This window comes from Spermophilus citellus (assembly GCF_964194105.1).
Source record: "Spermophilus citellus genome assembly, chromosome: 2".
Taxonomy (NCBI): domain Eukaryota; kingdom Metazoa; phylum Chordata; class Mammalia; order Rodentia; family Sciuridae; genus Spermophilus; species Spermophilus citellus.
Window position 1 is genome coordinate 158689318 of NC_138183.1, and position 23866 is coordinate 158713183.

At 37.4% G+C, this 23866-nt stretch overlaps 3 protein-coding genes across 5 annotated transcripts in view; 2 read left to right on the plus strand and 1 right to left on the minus strand.

The window, feature by feature from the left end:
• Positions 1-9264: 9264 nt before the first annotated feature.
• Positions 9265-12904, minus strand: CFAP68 (cilia and flagella associated protein 68; the record flags this gene model as incomplete). The annotated part of the gene is given in 5 exon segments (XM_081282212.1): positions 9265-9384; positions 9388-9560; positions 9781-9847; positions 10309-10539; positions 12881-12904. Coding segments are annotated over 5 exon segments (528 nt in total), but the record flags the coding sequence as incomplete, so codon positions are not given.
• FDXACB1 (ferredoxin-fold anticodon binding domain containing 1) lies at positions 12886-18077 on the plus strand. The gene is made up of 5 exons (XM_081282211.1): positions 12886-13500; positions 13769-13925; positions 15159-15362; positions 15533-15691; positions 16507-18077. The coding sequence occupies exons 1-5, from the start codon at positions 13329-13331 to the stop codon at positions 17681-17683; spliced, it is 1869 nt and encodes a 622-aa protein (XP_081138337.1). The 5' UTR covers positions 12886-13328; the 3' UTR covers positions 17684-18077.
• A 2172-nt stretch (positions 18078-20249) lies between these two features.
• The window catches only part of ALG9 (ALG9 alpha-1,2-mannosyltransferase), an 86835-nt gene continuing 83218 nt past the window's right edge, over positions 20250-23866 (plus strand). For all 3 annotated transcript variants that reach the window (XM_081266010.1, XM_081266012.1, XM_081266011.1), the window contains exons 1-3: positions 20250-20456; positions 21350-21488; positions 23433-23567. In XM_081266010.1, the coding sequence (XP_081122136.1) occupies positions 20326-20456; positions 21350-21488; positions 23433-23567 (405 nt within the window). In that variant the 5' untranslated portion in view covers positions 20250-20325. The remainder of the gene's footprint in view (positions 20457-21349; positions 21489-23432; positions 23568-23866) is intronic.

Here is a 23866-nt window from a genome sequence, read left to right on the forward strand (position 1 = left end):
AAAGTATTCGAGTAGATAGTTCACCTAGGATTAACAAAAGCTTTGGCCAAAAACAAAGGGCCAAAACCAGAATCATGGGAAAGGCAAATTTAAACATTTGTCAGAGAGGGGCTGGGGATGTGGCTCAAGTGGTAGCGCGCTTGCCTGGCATGCATGCGGCCCAGGTTCGATCCTCAGCACCACATACAAACAAAGATGTTGTATCTGCTGAAATCTAAAAAAAAAAAAAAAAAAAAAAAAAAAAAAATTCTCTAAAAAAAAAAGATTTGTCAGAGAACGATGAGCTCATAAAAGATACCTAGAAGTGATTAGAGAGATGGGGAAAAAACATCTGTTTGACACAATGTAATAGAAACCAAAGGGAATGAGGTTCAAGAAAGAATTAGATAATCAAGTGGATTATCAAATGCAGAATATAAAAGCCAAATAACATATGAGCTGGTGTATCCATTATATTTGACAAAATTTTGACTTTCATAGATTCACAGTTTCAGGGAAGTGTTGGATTAAAAAGAAAATGAAGGAAAGATTTGATAGAATAATAAGTTCATATTTGATACATGGCCTCTGCTCTAAATGCAAAGCAATGGTGAATTTTAAAGTAGCAAGATAAAAATAAGTGATGATATGGAAAAACTATGAAGTATTTAAATAAATAAAATTCAGGAGAATGGGCATAATGGAACTCTAGCAGTAGGTAATGGCAGCTTATGAGTTTGACTCCTATTGGGTTAAGAAACTAAAAGTGCTCAACCCAAAACGGAAGAAAAAACTTGGCTCATTCTTTAAACCACACATGGCTGTGGTGGAATTTTCCCACTTGTGAAAGAAAGCCAGAAAAATCCTGTCTATCTGCCCTCTCAGGCTAAAGTTGAATAGAAACTCTGGGCTTAGTGAGTCAGGAAACCAACAGATAGCTTTATGATTGGGAATTTATATGTTATCCTGTAACTCAGTGATATATCGAATGTGAGAGCAGGACAGTAGCCCCATTCATCATTATAAAACCTGTTTTAGAATTGGGGATGGGAAGTAAAGTGTATAATGAAGGCAACTATAAAACTACTGGGGAATAGGAGATGATGAGCACAGAGGCAGAGAAAGAAATAAAGAAAAGCAAACCAAAAACTTCCCATTGTGAATTGAAATTCCAAAAAACACAAAGAAATCTAATACTGAGAAAGATAAGACAATAAAATCAACAAAAATAAAAATAAAGGAATAGATTTGAAAATAATAAGAAATATTAAATAAAAACAAGTAAAAATTTAAAACACACAGAGATAAAAAGAACCATTCAGATATATTAGAAATAGCTGGGCATGCTGGTGTATGCCTGTAACCCCAGCTACTCTAAAGGCTGAGGCAGGAGGATACATTTGAGGCCAGCTTAGGAAACTGAGCAAGACTCTATCTCAAAATGAAAAATAAAAAGGGCTGGGGATATAATCTAGTGGTAAAGTACTCTTGAGTTCAATCTTCAATACTGGAAAAAAATAGAAAGAAAGGAATGAATGAATGTTATAAATTCTGTAAGGGATAAAACTATGGATTTATAAATTTAAAAAGCTGAGGAATTCACTAAGAATACTACACATAGGGGAAAAGACCTTAAAAAATAAAAATGATTAAGATATATGAGAGAATGAAAGACTTATATATATCCAAATAGGTGTTTGGAAGAATGAATGGAAGCAATGATAAAGAATTATTTGAATCAATTTTCCAGAATTGAGGATGTGAGTCCTTAGATATGGGGCAAGATAAATAGCACTTAGTATGCATTTAAACATATGACTATAAAAATTCAGAATAATAAGGATGCATGGATTTTTTTTGGCAGTTCTAGTGATAGAACCCAGAGTCTTGCAAGTGCTCTACTATTAAGCTACATTGTAGTCCAGCCTTAAAAAGAAAATACTATAAGACAGGAAGACAAAAACATGTATCAATTACAAATAAATTATAATTATATTGACAGCAGGTATCTCAGCATCAATAAAAATAAAAAGACAATGGAGAAATGGCTTCAAATCACTGGTGGGTAGAAAGAGCTGTTAGCCAAAGTTTTAGTTAAATTATCACTTGAAGTAAAATATCCCAGGATTTTAAGGATGGTATAATATTGGAAAATCTCTCAATTAATTTACTCTAACAATAGACTAAAATAAATTAAATCTTACAATGTGTTGTTAAATGATGGTTAAATAAACCAACTGATGCATGGTTCAGACTCCCAATTTATAGAGAGGGAACCTCTGTTAGTAAACTAGTAGTAAAAGGAATTTCCTAGCTGGGTGTGGTAGTGCATACCTGTAGTCCCAGCTCCTCAGGAGACTGAGGCAGAAGGTCAAGCAAAAAACGTTCAATACTAGGCTAAGCATCATAATGAGATTTTTTCTTAAAAAAGCAGGGGAGGGAGGGCTGGAGTTATGACTTAGTGGTAGAGTGCTTGCCTAGAGTGTGGGAAGCCCTGGGTTCGATCCTCAGTACCACATAAAATAAATAAATAAAATAAAGATATTTAAAAAAATTAAAAGGGGGGCTGGGGATGTGGCTCAAGCGGTAGCGCGCTCGCCTGGCATGCGTGTGGCCCGGGTTCGATCCTCAGCACCACATACAAACAAAGATGTTGTGTCCACTGAAAACTAAAAAAAAAAAAAAAAAAAAAAAAAAAAAAAAAAAAAATTAAAAGGGGGGAGGATGGGGGATTTCCTTAAGTCTGTAAATATTATATAACAAAAACCTATTACAAACATTATACTTATCAAATAAAATTTAAATACATTCTTTTTATTATTATGAACAAGACAAGGATGCCCTCTATCACTCTTAATATTTAACTTGGTACTAAAAGTTCTAATCACTTCCATAACAGAAGAAAAATAAAAAAGAAAGGTAAGAATTGAAAGGGTACTGAGGAATGATACTGACCAGAATACATTGTTATATTGTGTGCATGTATGAATTTGTAACAACAAATCCCATTATGATGTATAATTATAATATACCAACAAAATACGAAAATATTGGAAAGACAAAAATGCAACTCTTGGGCTGGGGATGTGGCTCAAGCGGTAACGCGCTCGCCTGGCATGATGGGGTACTAGGTTTGATCCTCAACACCACATAAAAATAAAATGAAGATATTGTGTCCACCTAAAACTAAAATAAATAAATAAGCAACTATCATTATTCTGAATGGTAATAATCTGCCCAAACAAATCCCAAAGAATCAACAGACAAACTATTAGAACTAACAAGAGGGTTGAAGATGTAGTTCAGCTGTAGAGTACCTGCCTAGCATATGTGAGGCCCTGGGGTGTATCCCCAACACTGCAAAAAACAACAGCAACAACAAAAGAAAAATAAGGAGAAGGAGAAGAGGAGGAAGAGAAGGAGGAGGAGGAGGAGGAAGATAAAGATGAAGAGGAGAAAGAAGAGGGGGAGGAGGAAGAAGAAGAGGAGGAAGAAGAGGAAGAAGGAGAAGGAGAAGAATGAAAGGGAGAAAAAGAATAAGAGAGTTTAACAAGTTTGCAGGATAAAATATTAATTTATAGAATCCTGTTCTGGTTATATATTCCTACATATTGTACTACTTCCAAATTTAGTTTTTAAAGATAATAATTATATTAGACCTAATTGGTAGCACAGGGCTTCAGCACCCCATGGCATTAAAAGGGGTCACTTGTTGGTATTTAAACAAGCAGATGTTCTTCTCTATAGGTTTTATGGTGGCTTTACCCTTGTTCCTGATGCCTTGGCAGGGATGTATGCCAGTAAATTGCAAATATAGATGAAATAAATAGATTTCTGAGAACACGTAATTTCCTAAAACTGAATCATACATAGAACATCTGAATAGATCTATAACTAGAGTAAAGAGATTGAACCAGTAATCAAAATAGCACAACAAAGAAAAGCCCTGGACAGATGGCTTTACATATGAATTCTACCAAACATTTACTAACATCAATTTTTATCAGACTTTTCCAAACTGCAGAGAACACTTCCTAACTCATACTATGAAGACAGAATTACCCTGATACTAAAGCCAAAGATGTTAGAAGAAAACTACAGACCAATATCCCTTATTAAGACAGTAATATCGGAGGCTAGGGATGTAACTCAGTGGCAGAGCACTTGCCCAGCATGTGTGAGCCCTGGGTTCGATCTCCAGTATAACAACAACAACAACAACAACAACAACAAAAAAAAAAAAAAAAAAAAAAAAAAGGAAGGGGAGAGAGAATTAATAATACCACCATAAAGAATCAACTAAATACCCTAAGTAAACTTAACACATAAAACAAAATATTTGAACATTGAAAACTATAAAACATTGCTGGAAGAAATACAAAAGACATAAATAAATGGAAACACATCTGTTATGAATTGATGAATTGTAAGACTTCTGTTAAGGTATCAGTACTTGCCATGGTGACTTAGAGGTTCAATGCAGAATTATGAAAATTCCAATGATTTTTTTTTGAGAATAGAAAAATGCTATCTCAAGGGTCCCTGAAGAGCTGAAACAATCTTGAAAAAGAACGTTTTAAGAAAGACTAAGGGGCTGGGGATGTGGCTCAAGCGGTAGCGCGCTCGCCTGGCATGCGTGCGGCCTGGGTTCGATGCTCAGCACCACATACCAACAAAGATGTTGTGTCCGCCGAGAACTAAAAAAAAATAAATATTAAAATTTCTCTCTCTCTCTCCCTCTCTCTCCTCTCTCACTCTCTCTTAAAAAAAAAAAAAAGAAAGACTAAGACTTCCTTATTTCAAGACTTATTACAAAACTATAGTAATGAAAATGGTGTGGTATAGGCCAATGAAATACCACAGGGAGTCCAAAACAAACCTTAGCATATACGGTCAAATGATTTTCAACAAGAGTGCCAAAAAAATTCAATAGGAAAAGCACAGTCTTTTCAGCAAATGGTGCTGAGGAAACTGGATATCAACATGTAAAATAATGAAACTGAATCCTTCCCTTTTACCATATATAAAAATTAACACCAAAAAGACCAAAAATCTTGTCATAAGAGCTAAGAAAAAACACAGGGGGAAAGCTTCATGACACTAGATTTGGCAATGATTTCTTGGATAAAATTACTGAAAGCATAGACAACAAAAGAAAAAAATAGGTAACTGAACTTCATAAAAATTTAAAACTACTGTGCATCAAAGGACACTATCTAGAAAGTAAAATGACAATCCACAGTATGGGAGAAAATATTTGTAAATCATATATCTGATTGGAGATTAATATCTAGAATATATACACAGTGCACACATATATAACTCCCACAGTGCAACAACAAATAAACAATCTGATTTACAAATGGGCAAAAGACTTGAATAAACATTTCTCTAAATAAGATATATAAGTAGTTAATAAGCACATGAAAAGATGCTGATTAGGGAAATGCAAATTAAACTGGACACAACTTTATACTCACTAAAATAACTATTATAAGACAAAAACAAAAACAAAAAATAGTAAGAAGTGTTGGTCATGATGTGGAGAACCTGGAACCCTTGTGCATTGCTGATGGGAATGTAAAATAGTAGAGAAGCTATGGGAAACTTTGGCATTTCCAAACTATTACACATAGGATTATCACATGATCATGATCCAGCAATTCTACTTCTTAGTATAGGCCCAAAAAGAATGAAAAAAAATGGACTCAAATACTTGTATACAAATGTTCACAATGGCACTATTCATGAATCCAAATCTAAAAACCAAAGTGTTCATCAACAGGTAATGGAATAGCAAACTATAAGTATATACATCATGCAATGGAATATTTTTAAGTCTTAAGATTTTTAGATAACATAGGTAAAACTTGAAAATGTTATGCTAAATAAGCCAGACACTAAAGGGCAAATATTATGTGATTCCATTAAATGAGATATTCAGAATAGCTAAATTCATAGAGGTTATAAAGGGCTTGAAGTGTGGGGGAAGAGAGATGAAAAATTATCGTTTAATAAATACAGAGTTTCAGTATGGGAATAAGAATAAGTTTTGAAAATGAATGGTGATGGTTTCTTGATATTGTGACTATAAGCCACTTAATTATTTATAAAATAGTTAAAATGGTAAATTTTATGTTATATTTTATCTCAATTAAAAATGTTCTGGATTCATAGAGAATAGAATAAGATATATAACATAAACATAATTTTATATGACAAAATGTGCCTGTAAAACAATATTCATGTTGCAAGAACACACACATGACTTATTAACACTAGCGAGATAAGAACTCAAACTATAATATTGACCTAACAATGCAATGTACATTTTTTAAAAGTTATTTTTGTAGTTGTAGATTGACAGAATGCTTATATTTGCTTATTTTTGTGTGGTGCTAAGGATTGAACCCAGGGTCTCGCACACCCTAGGCAAGCGCTCTGCCACTGAGCTACAGTCCCAGCAATGTACTTTTTTTTTTTTTAATGTTGATGGACCTCTATTTTATTCATTTATTTTATGCAGTGCTGAGAATTGAACCCAGTGCCTCATATATGCTAGGCAAGCGCTCTGCCACTGAGCTACAGCCCTAGCCCCTGCAATGTACTTTTAATCAATATACTAATAGTAAATTTTTTGTAGAATAAAATGATCCTGAATTTTTTTATCCTGAATTTTATATGAAAATGCCAAGGGTCAAAAATAGCTAAGAGTGTCTCTGAAGAAAGGTCAAAAGGGGGGCTGGAGTTGTAGATCAGTGGTAAAGCATTTGCCTAGCATGTGTGAGACACTGGGTTCGATTCTCAGCACTACATATAAAACAAATAAATCAATAAAATCCATCAATAACTAATAAAAAATATTTAAAAAAAGAAAGGGCAAAAGGGCTGAGATTGGGCTTCAGTGATAGAGCACTTGCCTGATACATGTGAGGTACTGGGTTTGGTCCTCAGCACTACATAAATAAAATAAAGTTATTGAGTCCATCCACAGCACCACCAAAAAAAAAAAAAATAGATGACTAGATAAAAAAAGTGAGATATATATAATATATATATATTATTCAGCCCATAAAAAAGAATGAAATTATGGCAGTGAATGGATGGAACTGGAGAGTATCATTCTAAGTGAAATAAGCCAATCCCCCAAAACCAAAGGCTGAATGTTCTCTCTGAGATGTGGATGCTGACACACAGTAAGAGGAGGAGGAGGAAAAAATAGAAGTTCAATGGATTATACAAAGGAAAATAAAGAGGAGGGAGGGGAGATGGGAATAGGAAAGACAGTAGAATGAATTGGACATACCTCTCCTATGTTAATACATGAATACATGACCAGTGTAACTCCATATCATGTACAACCACAAGAATGGTAATTACACCCAATGTATGTATGATATGTCAAAATGCATTATACTGTCATGTACAACTAAAAAGAATTTAAAAAAATTTAAAAAGTATTTGATCTACAAGGCTTAAGACTTATACAATTATTATAATTAAGATAGTGGAATAAGTAAGGCAATGTACTAAAGATAACACAAGGAATAACAATTAGCCTAATACAAAGAAACAACAGCCTAATAGAAACAAATCTACATATACACAGACTGTTAATTTATAATAAAATGATTTTGAAGAGCAGCCGTGAAATTATGGTCTTTTCAATAACTAATGGTGGGACAACTGGATAGCCATATGGGGGAAAAAAAAAGAAACTTAGTCACTACCTAACATCATAAGCAACATAAATTCCATATATATATATATATATATATATATATATATATATATATATATATATCATAAACAATGAAGGTTTGGGAGATAATATGAGAGAGATTTCCTATTTCCCTATTTAAGAAGATAATATAGCATATGGGATCCCATGAACAGTATATTATCATCTTCTTTTTTAAAAAATACTTTTTATTTATTTGTATATGGTGCTGCTGGGGATTGAACCCAATGCCTCACACATGCTAGGCAAGTGCTCTGCCACTGAGCTATAGCCCCAGCCCCAGCCCCCAGTATATTATCTTTTTTAAAAAAATTTTAAAATATTTTAGTTGTAATTGGACACAATATTTTTATTTTATTTTTATGTAGTGCTGAAGATCGAACCCAGGGTCTTGCACATGCTAGGTGAGCGCTCTACCGCTGAGCCACAATCTCAGCCCCAGTATATTATCTTCTTAACCAGAAGATAAAGAGGAAATAATGATAAGTTTAACCATATTAAAGATTGTTGACTCCCTAAGTTTACCAACTCTAAACCATTTACAACCTTTTCTTAGTCCCTCTATCAGTTTTCTGCTTTGAAAGATCCATCTTAAACCAGTGTCCTACTCAAACACCTCCCTTTTTAACTGTTATCAAGACTCTGCATCAAGTTGATGTTCTTCCTTGCTCTAGTAGGTTTAATAAGCTCAGCTTTATTTGATCAATTGACAATTTATAGGGTTTTTTGAGATATATACTGAAATCATTATAGATGAAAGTATATTTCTCAGATGTGTTCCAAAATAAATTCAATGAAAAAGAAAGTAGGTAGAGAGATTACTCATTAAATTGTTGATACTGCATAACGTTACATGGGAGGTCATTAGGCTATTCTGTCTACTTTTGTTTATATTTTAAATTCTTTGTAATAATTTTAAAAAGTTATTTTTCTTTTCACGGTCCTCAACAGGGGCTGTTCATTAAGGTCACAAGACAATTATGCTCCATGACTATTACTACTGGACTTATATTTAGAAAATATCCAGCAAAAACCTGTTTTACTAGATTTTGCAGTTCTGTCACTGATCAAATGCAAAGTGGTAAAGATTTCAGAGACATATATATATATATTTTTTTTTAAAGAGAGAGTGAGAGAGGAGAAAGAGTGAGAGAGAGAGAGAGAGAGAATTTTTTTTTTAATATTTATTTTTTAGTTCTCGGCGGACACAACATCTTTGTTGGTATGTGGTGCTGAGGATCGAACCCGGGCTGCAAGCATGCGAGGTGAGCGCGCTACCGCTTGAGCCACATCCCCAGCCCCAGACATATATATTTTTAAAAAATTTTTTTTAGTTGTTGATAAACCTTTATTTATTTACATGCAATATTGAGAATTGAACCCAGTGCCTCACTCACACCAGGAAAGTACACTACTGCTGAGCCCCCGCCCTAGCCCAAGAAAATAGCTATTTTTAATGCCTTCCACAACACTTCTGATACAGAACAAAAAATAGATAAAATTAACTTAAATGACATTTAAATGATTAAAAGAAAAAAAGAGGATATTTTCTGTGTCTTGTGCTTTATTTAATCAAAGAGTAAAACCGTATTAGGGTGAGCTGAGTTTTAGAATGTGCTCCCTCTTACATTTTATTCTAGAAAGATGAAAGTTCTTATTCTTTCTTAGCATTTTGGACCCTGAAATTGGTCAATATTAGGATTCCATACACACGGATAGTGATGCTTGATTTGAGGTTTTGAATAGTCAGTCATATAAATTGACTTTTCTGTGCATTTGTATTGAGAAGGATTCAGTTCAGGTTGATGTCCTGGGAACCAATGAGGCTCTCGCTTAAATCCTGAGGGAAGAAAAGACAAATGGAAACAGTCAACAAGGAGTTTTAACTGATTTTTCACTCTTATTTGAGTGAATAGACATCAAGACCTGTCAAAAGTTGAGAAAAGAGAGAAAGTGTTCAATTATTCACCCATTTAGTTTACTGTTTATTTCAGTTCCTTCTATGTGCCAGACACAGTACAGTTCTGAGAATGTAAGAATTAAAAAACTAGTCCACCTACTATGGGTTGAAAGTGGTATTTTGCTGTTGTAGCTTGTATCATATGTTGTTTCAAAGTAGTGTCCAAACTGGAAAAGAAAAATTCATAGATTAAGAATCTAGCAGTCTATAGCTAACTATAGCTAATATTGGAAAATAAAGGATAATATAATATGAATTCTAATGGGCTCTGTCATATTTGAGATAGCCTAGAGGCCTACATGTTGTTATCCCCATCCTACTAGCTTTCATATCCTTTGTATGTTTAGGAGATATTTAAGGGCAAGATTCAAATAAAAGTCAAGTCCAGATGGATTAACAGATGAATTCCAAACAGAAACAACAGAAAAAGTGTACTACCCATCTGGTTGATATCTTACACATACTATTACTCTTGATAGTAAAAAGTTGGATAGGTCCAGCTTAAGACTGCTCCCCTCCCCCAATCATTTTACTGAATAGAAACCTGAGAAGTTATCAGATTCCTGCCTCTCAAATGGCCATTGGCATTTTCTTCTGCAAACAGAAGGAAATAAGAGAGAAAGATTACCTGGGAAGGCAAAGGTTTGGGCTGTACAATATTTCTTATGTCATATCTTTCTTGGTTCCAGTTGCCTACCAGGGTATGGTTTGAATAGGAATTTTCATTAGTGGAACATCTCCATCCATATTGGAAAAATTTTGATATATCATTCCAATCTGTCCACACTTCGCCATGGCCATCTGCGTTAATAAGGCTGCCACAGTGTGGGTTGATGAGGACACAGACAAGGTTCTTTCCCTGGAAAAAAACAAGAATAGAAAAGCTTATTGCATAAACCAGAGAACAGAAAAGTCATCCCTTCCTATCCTCTGCTTTATATAGCAGGATATAACATAAGTCCACCTTTCTAATACTCGAGGTTTTCCTTCAAATTAAATTGATGTTTCTTCCTCTCCAGGTCCATCAATCCCTGAACCTATCCTTTCAAATCAGCAATGAATAACTATATAAATGCCACCCTCACCTTGAAAAGACAGGAAAACCTTCAGTATTCCCAATACTATATGGAGAATTCACTGAATATCTTGGTAATTTTGAGATGTAGAAGTTGAGGGACTGGGGCTGGGGTTGTGGTTCAGTGGTAGAGCGCTTGCCTAGCATCACATAAAAATAAATTAAAAAAAATAAAATTCCATCAACAACTTAAAGAAATTAAAAAAAAAGAAGTTGAGAGACTGAGGGTATTGCTACAGACAGAGAATGAGAAGAAATAAGAATTGAATAACCAGATAACACAATTATCAGGTGATGATAAATTCCTTCCTTCTAGGCCCACTCAAAGAATGCTTTCCCTGAAGTTAACTTCTCTTTCCTTTTATCTCATATACAACTTTATCTTTGCCTCTTTCACTGTATTATATCTTCCTATCACATTATAGTTCTTCAAGTATATGTGTTATCTCCCCTACTGAACTATATGGTCCTTAAGCATAGGGCCTGTTTTATTCATTATTGTACCCTGTTCCTCTGCCTGCCCTCCCAATCAATAGCACTTAGCATATACTAGAAGATCAATATCTGAATTTCATTTTTTTGGTAAGGAAGGAGAAGTGCAACCTTTTTTTTTTTTTCTTGCCAAAAAAATTAGTCCCCTGGCTTAGGAACAATGCAATACCTTCTCTGAAGAAGAGCTTGAAGAGACTAACTTCTTTAAAAATTTAAAAGAGTTACAGTAATCCTTATGTGGTTGTTCCATGTCTGTTGGGAATATGTCAGCAAACCTGGTATTCCCAATTTTCCAAGGAAAAAAAAGAATATGGATCACTATGACCACATGGTCATGATTGGGAGCCACGACCCAGCTGCCTTTTGGCAGGCAGAGAAAAGGCAAGTATGGCAGTATTAAAGGGTGGCATCTCAGATAACTGCCTTCACACCAAGTGCCTTTGTGAAGACAGATGCATACAATGATGTCACCAAACAGTATGATGACTAAAGCAGCAGGTCCCACATAGTCCAATAGGCCTAATGCTTAGATTGGAGAACTAGGTGACGCTGTCCCTAGGGCTGGAATGAGACATTGCCATCCACTGCTGTCCAAGTCAGAAGCCTGAGGCTTATCTTTGACTGAGACTTCTCTTTCAGAATTCATCAAATCACTTAAGTCTTGCCGATTTTTGAGTCAGTCCACTACTTTCTATTTTCACTGCCAAGTTTCAACTCAGGTCACTGTCAGTCTTTGTTTCCATTGCTGTGGTAGCCTTTTTTTTTTTTTTTATTTCCTTGCTATCAACTTTTGTTTCTCTCCAATCCTTTCTCCACAGGAAAGCGGATTTTTAAAAAATATATATTTTTAGTTGTAGATGGGAATACCTTCATATTTATTTATTGATTTTTATGTGGTGCTGAGGATCGAACCCATGGTAGGCAAGTGCTCTACCACTGAGCCACAACTCCAGTCTAGAAAGCAGAATTTTTATTTTTTATTTTTTTAGTTTATTTGACACAATACTTTTATTTTATTTATTCTTATGTGGTGCTGAGGATCGAACCCAAGGCTTTGTACTTGCTAGGAGAGCGCTCATCCACTGAGCCATAGCCACAGCCCCTAGAAAGCAAAATTTTTGAAAACAAAAGTCTTATTGTGTCTATCTTCCTATTTAAAATCTTTCAGTGGCTTTCTGTTTTCAGAATAAGGTTCAGGCTGTTAAAATGGCTTACAACAACCACTCTATATGACCTAGCCCCTGCTTAATTCTTCAGTCTCATGTTACCCACTCACCTCAACTGTTTCAGACAAACTCAATCATTTTGCTTTTGCATACATTGTTGCTTCTGCCTCATCACTGCTTTGGATGCAGGCAAGTCTCCCCCGAAGCCTCCTATTAGCTTTCAACTCAGATTCACTTCAGGAAAATTGCCTCCAAACTTAGTAAGGTTCTCTTTTGTGCTTCCATGGAACCCTAAATTACTACACTCAAAGCACATACCCCGCGATCTGAGCTGCCTCTTTTGCTGTGTGTATTCTCCACTAGGCCACATCTTGTCCACCCACATATAGAACCGCCCTCACAGAAGCCCGGCATATAACAGGCACTCAATATTTCTTAAATGAATAGAAGGTAGGAGATAGAAGCACCTGGTCAAATTCTGAGCAGCAGAGAAAATGGAGGCAGCCATTTGGACAAGATGAAGGCAGTTACACTATCTGAGTCAGGAACCTGCACGACACAGCCCAACCTCTTCTTGACTTCAGCCCCACCCCGCTTTTTGCACTCATTACTCAACCCTCTGCGGTTGTGACCTCATGCAGGTGTGACGAAGTCGCTCAAGGCAATCCAAGAACTAAAAGGCATTTTGATGTTCCCGAGAGGTGAGGTGAGAGAACAGATGGATGGATATCTCGCTTTTGCATTCATGGTCATAGTCCTCCTAGGGAGTCGCTGCACCAGTTTGTCAAAGACAACCAGGCGCTGTGGGTGCGTCATCAAACAGTGACCGGTGGGGAAGGAGCGGGCAGAAATCTGTGAAGGAAGTGACGTCAAACGAGCGCCACAGAGAATGCGTGAGGTGAAGCAGTGAAGGCCATGGGCCCTCGGCGCCTCCTGTTGGTTGGGGAGGGGAATTTCTCCTTCGCCGCCGCTCTAAGCGAGACCCTGGATTCTAGCGTTTGTCTCACTGCCACCTGCCTTCAGCACCCGGCGGAGTTGGCCCGGGATCCGGTGGCCCGGGAGAATCTGCAGCGCTTGCGCGAGCGAGGTAGCGAGACCCGCCCTCCCGCGAAGCCCCGCCCCCGCGAAGCTCTACCCATCCGCCTGCGCTTCTTAGCGGAAGGGGTGGGGATGTGGGGATTACTCTGGAGCTTCCTAACCATTTCGCAGGAATCCTTGTGTGTTGCTAGGCCAAGACTGGTTTTCATGGCATCCTGGAGGGTTTGGGAGTTGTTTTCTTTTTTTTTTTCCCCCTGTTGCCTGATCTTAAGACATTTTCCTGTCTGTATTCTGCGCCTCTAAACTTCCTTTGCCAGGTACCGAGATACGTTTCGGTGTAGACTGCACCCAATTGGCAAATGCTTTTGAACCACAGGACAGAGAGTTTGATCGAATTTATTTTAACTTTCCGCACTGTGGACGCAAAGCTGGAGTAGCTAAGAACAGGAAGCTACTTGCCAAGTTTTTCCAGAGGTGAGGAGAGCCGTCACAAGTAAAATGTTTACAATGTACATAACATAGTGCACTCAAATACTATAAGTTTAGAATCTAAAGCTCCGAAGGACTCCAAAGCTTACTTGGAAAGGCATACATACAACCTTGAATGCTAAATAAAAGTAGAAATAGCATGCTTTTGGTAATAAAGGGGATATTATTATTTTATATTTATTTATTTTTTTTTTAAATATTTATTTATTTATGTATTTATATGTGGTGCCGAGGATCGAACCCAGTGCCTCATACATGCAAGGCAAGCACTCTACCACTGAGCTACAGCCCCAGCTCATTATATTTGTTTTTTTATTTTTTTTTTTTAGTTGTAGATGGACACAATATCTTTATTTATTTTTATGTGGTGCTGAGGATCGAACTCAGTGCCTCACGCATGTGAGGCTTGTGCTCTACCACTGACCTACAACTTCAGCCCAAGGGATTATTTTTAATGCAAAATATTGACAGCCAGTATAGTTGGATGCTGAGCGTGGGTTTAGGAGCTGAACTGCCTGGATTCAAATCTGGCCCACCACTTAACAGCTGACGATTATAGGCAAATACTTATTCCATTAGGTACTTATATTTTCTCTTCTATAAACTGAGGATACTAATGGTAACTGCCTCATAAAATTATTGAGTTTAAAATCATACTAGAATTTATAGTTTTTTTTTTTTTTTTTCCTTTGGGTACTGGCGATTGAACCCAGGGACACTTTACTATTGAGCTACATGCTCAGTACTTTTTATTTTAAATTTTGAGTCAGGGTCTTGCCAAATTGCTTAGGGCCTCCTAAATTGCTGAGGCTGGCCTTGAACTTGGAATCCTCCTGCCTCAGCCGCCTAAATTACTGGGATTACAGGTTGTGTCCCTGTGCCCAGCAAAGTATTATAGAATTTTGATAGGCAGAATGCAGTGAAAAAAAATTCTAAATGGGAAGAAACAGCCCAAGCAGTGAATCATGTATAGGAACTTTGCAAATATTGAACTTTCTGTGACATTAATGAACAACACAAATGCATAGCAGATGATGAATGTTGTTAAAGGGCATTTGACTACATTGATCTTGTATGTTTGAGGTTTAGCAGACCTTGCAAGTATGATTGGGTTTTAATTATTTCAAGGCTAAGCTGTGTGTATATTACTGCCCTTATGGTAATTTCTACTTGTTTCTGATAAATTTCTGTTTGTTTTTTTTTTTCCCCCTGTACAAGCTGTGTAGATGTTCTTGCAGAGGAAGGAGAAGTGCATGTGGCATTGTGTAGAGGACAAGGTGGAACTTCTGCTGATAAGCCCCAGAGAGAATGGCACAACAGTTGGCAAGTGGTTGCCATGGCTGCTCTTGGGGGCCTCATTTTAAGTGATGTGCTTCCCTTCAGGTGTGAGGCTGTGCCAGGATACAAATGCACTGGATATAGGTAAGTAATAATGTAAGCCTAGGCCTTTTCCTTGTTCATCTCTCTCACTAATGACAAGAAATACTATAGAGATTTTCCCCTGCCAATTTCCCAGTCCAGTCTCTAGAAACATTAGAAATACTTGCTTTCTTTAATAATGATAGATTTCATATTAATGTCTTTTCTGCCAGGAGTCAAGATAAGTCCTTTCACATAGAAGGTGCTTTGAATCATATCTTTACCCGGAGCCTACCTTTTGAAGGTTCTCAGCCCAGAGTCTTCAGTATAAAACTGGGAGACCAGTGGTTTTCCTTTTCAGAACCAAAAGCACTTGCAGGAAAGTTGAACAGGTAACTTATTATTTTGCTGGAAATCACTTCCATTTCTAATTATATCCTAATTATCTTGGTGGCAATCATATTTTGAATAGATGGTATATAAACTGTTAATGAGGTTGTGCTGTGAAAGCTTGTCACTAGGGCATATTGTAGGGGTAGTGGCTGCCAGAATTCTGGAATACATGTTATCTCTCCTGTGCTAGCAGTGTAGTTCAGTGGTCAAAGCTCTTACCTATCATTTGTGAGACTCTGGGTTTGATAGCAAGAACTGGAAACAAACAAACAAAAAACCCCAAAAATCCTCTGTGATAGTTCTCTTTATGGTAGACCATTTCTTTGTTTCCTTTCAGGGTAAACTTAAGGACAATTCTTTTCTTTTTTTGGTACTGGGGCACTTAACTACTGAGCCGCATCCCCAGCCTTTTTTTTTTTTTTTTTTTTAGTATTTATTTTTTAGTTGTAGTTTGACATATTACCTTTATTATTTATTTATTTATATGTAGTGCTGAGGATCCAACCCAGGGCCTCGCATGTGCTAGGCAACCGTTCTACCGCTGTGTCATAACCCCAGTCCTCCTTTTTTATATTTTATTTAGAGACAAGTTTTCACTGAATTGCTTAGGGCCTTGCTAAGTTGCTGAGGCTGACTTTGAACTTGTGATCCTCCTGCCTCAGCCTCCCAAATCGTTGGGATTACAGGTGTGCATCACTGTGCCCGGCAAAGATAATTCTTTTCTGCATAACCATTTGTGCTTTCAATTCTAGCTATATTATAATTATTATTTTAAGTGAGAAAAGCTATTTTTTTTGTGTGTGTCTTTAAATAGGGGTTTCCTGGAAGCATCTTCTTGTCATCCTATCAAAATCATAAATGAGAAACTCATTGTTGAATTGGGCAAAATTTTCCCTCTTAAAAGGCTGAAGTGTTCCTTCCCTTTGCTGCCACTGGAAGGTACCAGTGTTCTCCCTTCCTGGAACTGTGACAGTATGTCTTCCTTTTGGATCAATCTCCATGAAGATAACTCAGATTCTGAGTTCCTGAATGGTGAAATAACAAAAGAAATGGAGGACTTTCTTGTATCATTTTCACAACTTAGCATTTACAAGAGTCCTAGAAGAGATGGCAAAGAAGTTCATGAAGGAATCTCTGGACAGGCCAAAGTCTGGCTTAGATCTTCTCTTCTAGTTCATGTTCAGGCCATTATCCAAGCACCAGACTTCCTCCCAGGTTCTTTGTATATCCTCAGTGGACCTGTTTTTCGGAAGTGTCACATTTTGCCTTTCATGATGCCGGCGTTTCATGAGACTTTATTAATCCTTGGGTTTAATCAAAGTCTGAAGGATGGCTGTCTTCCATCACTGCTGAATCACCTGACAGGAATTCTAGATAGCCTCCTGACCCAGACATTGCCAGAGGGATCAATGCTGAACAGTTCAGTGGAATTTGTCCCTCAACTGAATGCAAACAATTATATGATTCACGTGAAGTCTCATAATTTTGATCCAGATTGCGCCAAGGATCTGATAATTGGGTCTGTCACCTCATCTGCTGCAAACATAACACATAAAGAACAGTATTTTGTGTTTGTGTCTATAAACTTGGACTTATTAGCCATGCTTACTTGGGGTATCGCTGATTGGAGAATGTTGTGGACCTTTGATAACCGTTTCATGAAAAAGTTTGTTCCTGGAGAAATAGAACCCTTTAAGAGTTATTCCCTGTATCCTCCATGTTATGTACATGATATTAGTTTTTGGTTAAATGAGGAGAAAGGATTTGATGAACTAGAGTTTCACACTGTGGCTCGAGCAGTGTCCCAGGACACTATTATATCCATACAATTCCTTGGTCGTTTTCATCATCCAAAGACTGAGCAGGTCAGTCTCTGCTATAGATTGACCTACCAGACCTGTGATAAAGCCCTCACCCAGCAGCAGGTAGCATCAATGCAGTCCCAACTTAGGAAGGAGATTCAACAACAGCTACATGTTATACCTCGATAGTTGAGTAAATTCATTTTTATAGTATGATCCTTTGTTGGTGTGGTTAAAAAACAACAACTTGGACAAGGGATGTAGCTCAGTGGTAGAGTGCTTTCCTGGCATGCCCAAGGCATTGGGTTTATTCCCCAATACTGTAAGGGGGGAAAAAAAGAGAAGAAAAAGAACAACTTATAACTAGTTGTCTTTTCTGGACTGTGTTTTATATTGTAATATCATGTTCTTTGTGACTCTATCATTGTTGGTTGACCTTAAAGATAATCTGTGACTCATCGTTTAAATTTTTAGACTGTAATATGATCAGTGACCCTTGGAATTGTGTGTTATTTTTGTCTGGAGTAATGAATAAGACAACAAATAAAACAGTATTTTGTACTTCAGATGCTCTATTGCTGAAGAGGCAGTAGAATTTGGATGTCTTATCAAATATATTCATAAATATATTTTCTTTTTTTTAAATTTTTAAAATTTTTTTTTAGTTTCCTTTTTTTAATTGTTGGTTGTTCAAAACATTACATAGTTCTTGATATATCATATTTCACGCTTTGATTTAAGTGGGTTATGAACTCCCATTTTTACCCCGTATACAGATTGCAGAATCACATCAGTTACACTTCCGTTGATTTACATATTGCCATACTAGTGTCTGTTGTATTCTGCTGCCTTTCCTATCCTCTACTATCCCCCCTTCCCTCCCCTACCCTCCCCTCTTCTCTCTCTACCCCCTCTACTGTAATTCATTTCTCCCCCTTGTTATTATTTTTCCCTTTCCCCTCACTTCCTCTTGTATGTGTAATTTTCATAAATATATTTTCCACATTGTCAGTTCTCTTCCCTTAACTCTATTTATCATCTCACTAAATCAATTTATGAGAATGTTTTTGGGAGTTAGATCAACATCTTTTAGGTTGGTAAGTTGTAACTTATTTTTAAAATAACGTATTTTTTAAAATATATTCTTTTAGTTATACATGGGCAATATCTTTATTTTGTTTATTCATTTTTATGTGGTACTGAGGATCAAACCCAGTGCCTCACACGTGGGAGGGAAGTACTCTGCCACTGAGCCACAACCCCAGCCCTGTAATTGGCATTATTATCATTGTATTATCATTGTATCATTGTATGCTTTTTAAGGCTATTTCTCATAGCTTTTCTTATTGTATTTCATAATGGTTGACCATTATGAAAGTCATGGAGCTAGTAAGTATCAGATTATGGTTAACATTTGGGTTTGACTCTAACGACATGTTCTGTTATTTTCTGTTACTACTTTCAATAGGAAACAGATATATTAGATATATCCAAGTTGGATATTTGACCTTGTTAACTCAGGACTGCATGTGGGAATTGAACAATATGATCAATCTCCATTTTTTAATACTGAGAAGTTTCATTATGAATCATGATCTTCTGGGGCCCTATCAAGTTTAACACTTCCTATGTAAACTATTTAACTTACTGTTACAAACCTCCACAGGGCAGGACAGAGATGCTGAGATTGGAGAATGGACAGTGTTAGGATTAGATGAATGATCACTGAGAGTTGCAGATATGTTATCAGCAATGTGCCTTTGTTTTTTGTTTTTTGTTTTTTTTTTTTTTTAAAGAGAGAGTGAGAGAGGAGAGAGAGAGAGAGAGAGAGAGAGAGAGAGAGAGAGAGAGAGAGAGAGAGAGAATTTTTAATATTTATTTTTTAGTTCTCGGAGGACACAACATCTTTGTTTGTATGTGGTGCTGAGGATCGAACCCGGGCTGCACGCATGCCAGGCGAGCGCGCTACCGCATCCCCAGCCCCAGCAATGTGCCTTTGTAAAAATGCTGTTAAGTCAAGCACTTTGCCTTGATCTGGTGGAAAGGACATAGGTTTGTAGTCATTTCAGTCAACAGTTGGAATATAACTCCACCATTTGCTAGCTGTGGAACATTTAATTTCCTTCTCAATAAAGCAAGGTTTCCTTCTTTATTGAGAAGAAATAATTTCCTTCTCAATAAAGCAAGATTGTGAGAAATTAAAAAAGAATAAAATAGTACTATGGCATCATAGTAGTCATTTTACCTAATGACAATGACTTGTGTTTGGTTAAATTTGCTCCACAGAATTTCATAAGTCTTTTACTTCTCAGTTCATATTCTGGCATTACTGTTTTGTGTCTCTAAAAGCAGTCATTTATTAGCTACTAGCTCTGTTACTATCACCAAAATACCGAGAGGGCAAGGTGTTAAAGTGAGTTGTTAGGGACCTTTCCTGTGATAGACAGTTGTGCTGTGATCTTTAACTGAATTCTCTGCACAACTCACTTTCCAGGGTCGTTTAATCACTTTGTATTTGTGCTTTCATTTAATTAGGGTAACTGAAGGATAGATTTTTGTATGTAGAAAGAATGCTGAAATTTGAAGAGGAATGTTTAAGTGGGGAGGACTGCCAGGGCTGGAAGGAGGAAGGGATAGCCATGATGGGGAAAGATCCTATTTCCTTTCTAAGGAATTTGCCCCAATTGGCCAGTAACACTATAATTTAGTCTTTTCTGCGCATGTCAAGGTCTTTTGTCCCTCGGCGGACACCGTTTGCCAGCCAAGCTATGTGTGCGCTCTCGCCGACTTCGTAGCGTGTTGAATTCTACCTTTTTCCCCCTTCTCTTGCCATGGCTAGCCGAGGGGGTCGGCAGCGCCTGAAGGGCGGTGGCGGCAGCGGCGGGGAAACGGCATCAGCCGCGGACAAGTTGCGGGAACTGCTGGGCAGCCGAGATCCGGGAAGCGCAGAGCACCGGCCGGAGTACGTGTGCGGGCGCGGCGGGGGCGTGGCCGGCCGCCGGCGCTGTCGGGGCTACTCTGGAGGATTTCACCCGCGCGGCGTCTCTCGGCGAGGTCCCGGCCCCTCCAGCCTGGTGCTTCCACTCTTTCGGGCGGGTCGGCGTCCGAGTTCGGTTTTTGCCATGCCTTAGGTCTCTACACCTCGGGATCCTTGTCTAGTTTAGAAACCTTGAGAATGCGGGTCTGTGACGCTCTGGCCCAGGCCCAGAGTGGGCAGGCTTCCTAGTCTTGAGTTGGCAGAGCTGTGGGAGATTTGGCAGGATCAAGAGTATGCTTTTTAAGGGTTTCTCACAGCTTCTCTTATTCTCCCCGAAGGCCCCCTTTACTCTTCTGAGTGGGCCCCCCAGCCTCCAGCACCCGCAGCCACCTCTCCCCAAGCCAGGAGACTGCAGGCTAGGAACTGTCAACACGTGGAATTCGAAGAGGTCATGGACCTTGCACATATTAGGCCTCTATTCATTTGAACACATGGGAAAATGAATAGAGCCATGGAAAGTAATGACCTTGTTAAGGAAAGAAAGAAAAGGAGAATGACAGCATTGAGGCCTTAAAGTGAGTGAGTAGTTGGTTTGAGATGAAGTGTTGAAGTTGCAACAAAATAAAGTGTATGAATGAACTTATGCCTTAAAAACAAAGTTGAAGGAGTGATTAAAGCCTTAATTCCTTACACATTCTAATCAGAACAACAAACGGTTCACCTTCTTAGGTGAATGACTTAGGTTCACCTTCTTAGGTGAATGACTTAAGTGCTTTGATCTCCCTTGCCTTTCTTGTCCTAATTTTAGTCCTTTTGGTTAGTGGGTCCTTCCTGACACATGCTTTTTATTGTTTGTTTTGTTGTTTGCTTCTGAGCAGGTTATCTGGAAACAAAGCAGGACAGGTCTGGGCACCTGAAGGATCTACTGCTTTCAAGTGTCTGCTCTCAGCAAGGTTATGTGCTGCTCTCCTGAGCAACATCTCTGACTGCGATGAAACATTCAACTACTGGGAACCAGTAGGTGATTCCTTTAGTTTTTGGGTTTTGTTCCTGATTTTGCTGCTGGGTTCTTATTACAATCAAGAAAAAAGTGTGACAACTAGAACAATAGCTTTTCACTCTTGTATCCTAAAAACTTGACTTATCTACTATTGAAGATGGAGGAAATTTCAGTGTTTTTTATTTATTTATTTTTTTTTAAAGAGAGAGTGAGAGACAGAGAGAGAGAGAATTTTTTTTCTAATCTTTATTTTTTAGTTATCGGCGGGCACAACATCTTTGTTTGTATGTGGTGCTGAGAATCGAACCTGGGCCGCACGCATGCCAGGCAAGCGCGCTACCACTTGAGCCACATCCCCAGCCCGGAAATTTCAGTGTTTTACTCAGAAGTGTGATTTGTAATTACCTTTTAAATGTTTTCTTGGGCTGGGGTTGGGGCTCAGCGGTAGAGCACTTGTCTCATGCAGGACTCTGGGTTTGATCGTCAGCATCACATAAAAAATAAATGAGTTAAATAAAGGTATTGTGTCCAACTACAACTATAAAATAAATATTAAAAAAATAATAAATGTTTTCTTAAAATAATACTTGGACATTGTTTTTATAGTTAACAATTACTACAAAACTCGGAGGAAAAACAGCTCCTTATTCTACTTCTTATGTCCAAGTTCCACTTCCTATAGGCAGTCACTTTCTTTCAATCTTTTTAGTTATTTCTTCTGATGTACCAAAATAAACTGTTACTAAATAATATGCTTACAATGCTGTTTCTTTTTTCCCCCTTTTTCACAAATATTTTATTGGTTCATTATAATTATATATAATAGAGATTTCCGTACTTAAACTTAACATAATTTGGTCAATTTTACTTCCTAGTTCCTCCCCTTTACCTCCCCTCCTCACATCCTGTCCCCTTCCTCTATTCTGTTGGTCTCCCTTATATTTTCATAAGATCCTTTTTATCCCCTTGTTCTCTCTAGCTTCCATGACAAAACACATTGACCCCTGACCTTCTGGATTTGACTTATTTTGCCTAACACGATGCTCTCCAGTTCCATTCATTTTCCTGCAAATGATTGAATTTAATTTTTTTCTGGCTGCATAAAAATCCATTTTTATAGCTACCACATTTTCTTTGTCCATCGATCCATTGAATAATGCTGTTTTTTGATTTATATATTTATGCATTACCTGTGGCTTCTTTTTATAGAAAATTCACAAGTAAAATTTTCTGATCATATTTTGCATCAAAAAATGGAGAAAGGATGGTTAGTGTGGATAGTAAGGAAAGTGTAGGATTTAGAATTTGGGCTGGGCTGAAGTTCAGTGGCACAGCACTTGTCTAGCACTTGTGAGGCTCTGGGTTCGGTCCTTAGCACTGCATAAAAATAAAAGGCATTCTGTCCATCTACAACTACAAAAAAATAATTAAAAAAAGATTTAGAATTTGTCTATGTTGCCTAAAGACTATTAAAAAAAAATAAGAGTAAAATTTAAACTTTCGGTGTTGACCAAGCAGCAATCTTGTAGAATTTATATCATATATTTTATTTTTATTTAAATTTTTTTTTTTTTTTTGGTACCAGGGATTGAACCCAGAGGTTCTTTACCACTGAGCCACATCCTCAACCCTTTTTCTAATTTTAATTTTTATTTTGAGATAGGGTCTTGCTAAGTTGCTCAGGGCCTTGGTAAGTTGCTAAGGCTGGCTTTGAACTTGGAATCCTCCTCCCTCAGCCTCCCAAGTTGCTGGGATTATGGGCATGCGCCACCATGCCTGGCTCTTAATATTTTAAATATTGGGTCATTTTGATTCTGATCCACTGGTTTCAGATGCTTAGAATTTTGCATTTTTGGTGTACCTTTGTCTCTTTAATATTTTTACTCAGAAACTTTATGTGTATCCTCTTAAGAGAGATTTTTGGTCAATATAATCCTGAATCTATCTGTTTGTACTTGTAGACACACTACCTCATCTACGGAAAGGGGTTTCAAACTTGGGAATATTCCCCAGTGTATGCCATTCGCTCTTATGCTTACCTGTTGCTTCATGCCTGGCCAGCTGCATTTCATGCAAGAATTCTACAAACTAATAAGGTAAGGACAGGCTGACTTGAAAGCAATCACAGCTGATTAAGAGGTAAGTCTCTGCAACAGTTTGAAGAAGAGACAAAGCTGATTGATAGTTAAAAGGGGACCTTTTTTCCTTTCCTTTCTTCTTTCCAGACAGGATTTTGTTACATTGCCTAGGCTGGTCTTAAACATCTGGGCTTGCATGATTTTCCCACTTCAGCCTCTGCAGTAGCTAGAACTACAGGTGGGCACTGCCACACCCAGCCAAGAGGAGGCTTCTTTTGGAAAAAAAAAATATTTATAATACCTCATTCAACAAATAT